Source organism: Quercus suber, unplaced genomic scaffold, assembly GCF_002906115.3.
Source record: "Quercus suber isolate HL8 unplaced genomic scaffold, Cork oak 2.0 scaffold_465, whole genome shotgun sequence".
NCBI classification, from domain to species: domain Eukaryota; kingdom Viridiplantae; phylum Streptophyta; class Magnoliopsida; order Fagales; family Fagaceae; genus Quercus; species Quercus suber.
Genome location: NW_027069916.1, coordinates 352,550 through 355,188, shown reverse-complemented (window position 1 = coordinate 355,188; position 2,639 = coordinate 352,550). Strand labels below are relative to the sequence as shown.

At 31.7% G+C, this 2,639-nt stretch overlaps 1 protein-coding gene across 2 annotated transcripts in view; it reads left to right on the top strand.

The window, feature by feature from the left end:
- LOC112024507 (calcineurin B-like protein 10) overlaps positions 1-2,639 on the top strand; it is an 11,903-nt gene continuing 9,264 nt past the window's right edge. For both annotated transcript variants that reach the window (XM_065762609.1, XM_065762610.1), the window contains exons 1-2: positions 1-149; positions 278-452. In XM_065762609.1, coding sequence (XP_065618681.1) covers positions 138-149; positions 278-452 — 187 coding nt within the window. In that variant the 5' untranslated portion in view covers positions 1-137. The remainder of the gene's footprint in view (positions 150-277; positions 453-2,639) is intronic.

Genomic DNA, 2,639 nt, shown 5'->3' with positions numbered 1-2,639 from the left:
ATTATCGTCAATCAATTCATTTCTCTTTGTCCTTTCCTTCCTCACCTTCCTTATCTTTCTCTCTTTACATCATTACCTGCAAATCTTTACGAGGTGTAACTTCAAACTCTAACACAACAAACCTCGTCAAACCAAACATGGATTATTCAGTAAATATCACCTACTTTCCCATTGGTTTTAGTTTTTAATTTTTTATTATCGTTGGGCGTGGCTTACCGTTTTTCATGCAATTATATATATATATATATATAAATGATGTGTTTTGTTTATTGTGCAGGGATCTAGTTCTTTAACAGTATGTGAGCGTGTCAGTGTGGCGTGTACACCGCTTTTAGCCATATTTGAGTGTCTGATATTCGCTTTCAAGGGTTGCTTCGAGTGCAGGCCACCATGCTTGCAGAACTGCGGGAACCGCTTTGAAGAGATAGCTCGCTTAGCCAGCGAAACAATTTGTAAGTGCTTTTTGAAAGTTCTTCCAACTCATTGCGTCGCAGTCTATATATGTTATTTTTTAATGGTACGATTTGTTTAGATAATTTAACGTCTATTAGTTTAGTATTTAATCTATTGTATATACTTATGTTAGAACTTGTAAGTTACAAAAGATTACTCAAACCGTCTCCAAAATTACTATTTATAAGCAAAAATTTGTTTGCTAACGGACAGTGACTCTCTTGATTTAATGATTCATTAGTAAAACAATTGATGAGAATAAAAAGTTCAACCACTCAATTAAAATATTCATTTTTTTACTTAATATTCACAACTGCTGCACAACTCATCCCAAATTCCTTCTCTCTCTCAATCGTCTTTGAACTCAAGAGGGAGACACAATCAAAATAAAGAGAAAATGCAATCTTTCATATAAAATAAAACTAATCAAACAAGAACCAAAAAAAAAAAAAAACATGTAGAACGCCGATATGACTAATATGGTGATTAAGCTGCATGTTCTTAGAAGTGGGAAGGAGGATGAGCGACAACGGAGCGAACCAAGCAGCATGCATGAACGCAGATTTAAAAGGCCAACTCTCTCTAATCTATGTTCTTTGTCGATGATCTATGTGTGTGTGAGAGAGAGAATTTGTTTGTGTGAGATAGAGGGAGAGAAATTTGTGTGTGTAAGAGAAAGAGGAAGAAGTGGAGATATGTTCAAAGTGTTCTGGAGATCAAGAACTAGAAAAACAAAAAGTCAAAAAAAAAAAAAAAAAGTGAAGGTAGATATAGGGGTAGGTGTACGTGTGGAGGAGAAAAAACAGAAGAAAAAAGGGGAAAAAAACGTATAATGAAAAAAAAAAAAGAAAGAAAGGAAAATAATATAAAGAATAAGTATGCGTTTCACATTGATGAAAGTTGTCAGCTTATTTTAACGATTTAGCTTATTTTGACTACTATTTATGAATCTTATTACATATTTTGGTTATATTTATGGGTCTTACTGTACTATTTTAGCTAGTTTTTACCTTTATCTACAGTACTCTCAGTAAAAAAATAGTTTCAGCAAAATAAGCAGATCCCAAACAAACTCTAAGAAATCAAAATTGAAAAATGTTACCACAATATTTCACAATAAATTTTAAGTGACAGACTGTTATTAATTGATATTGGCGAGTAAAAAAATAATTTAAGTGGTGGGTTCAAATTAAAACTAGTAATAACTTACCATATAAGATTTTGTTGTGAAAATATTGCAAAAAATGTTACAGAAACAACACTTCTCATTAAAAAAATATAAAATTGTTAATGCTGTTTAGAATTTGAAAATATTGACTTTATGAATGAACAAAGAAATATTAAAAAAAAAAGAATAAGGAAATAATATTTTAATGGAATAGAGAAAAAGATAGAGTCTATTGGAAAGTATATTTGAAAAAGTGAGTAGGTAAAAGAAAAAAATCATTGTTCATTCTCAAACCGTACAAAATTTATAGAGACAGTTGAAAATGCTCTTATAGTTTGTTAGGGACATATTTTTATAAAAATTGGCTAATCTTTTGACAAAATGCGCTTTACTTGTAATTTGGTAGATTTATGATGGGTTTAATACTTTAAGAAACAAGTGTTTAAGTTAACTATTGAAGTTATGCAAATATGATCAAGAAACAAGTGAAGAAAGTGTTGTTCTCTAAAACTCGACAAAAGTCTCAACGGAATCCTTTCTATCAAGAATTAGTGTTGAAAACTTGACAGATTTTCAATACAAGCTGTATTTGTCGAGAATTACGAAATCAGACTTTTCAGATCTGATTACACGCACATTCTTATGTATTTGTATAGAGTTTCTTTTCTCACAATCCTAGACATATATAAGGATTATTTTAAGGGTCGTCATAAGACGATGCAAAAATAATACGTGCCGATAATGCCCTAGTTCATTATTCTCTCTATAAAAGCTACTGTATCTTTACGCCAAGAGTTTTGTAACTAACTAGCTTTCAAATCTTCATTATTGATGAACTAAAGAACTTTGCAACCAACAATCTTCTTCAAGTTGGTGAGTTAGTCACGTACTGGGATTCGTGCATCATTGGTTAGTCACGTACTGGAATTCGTGCATTGAACGGAAAGATTGCCGCTACATACAAGTCCAATTGGGTATTGGGGTAAGGGTTCAACTGTAGGTTGGTATTCGGAATAAA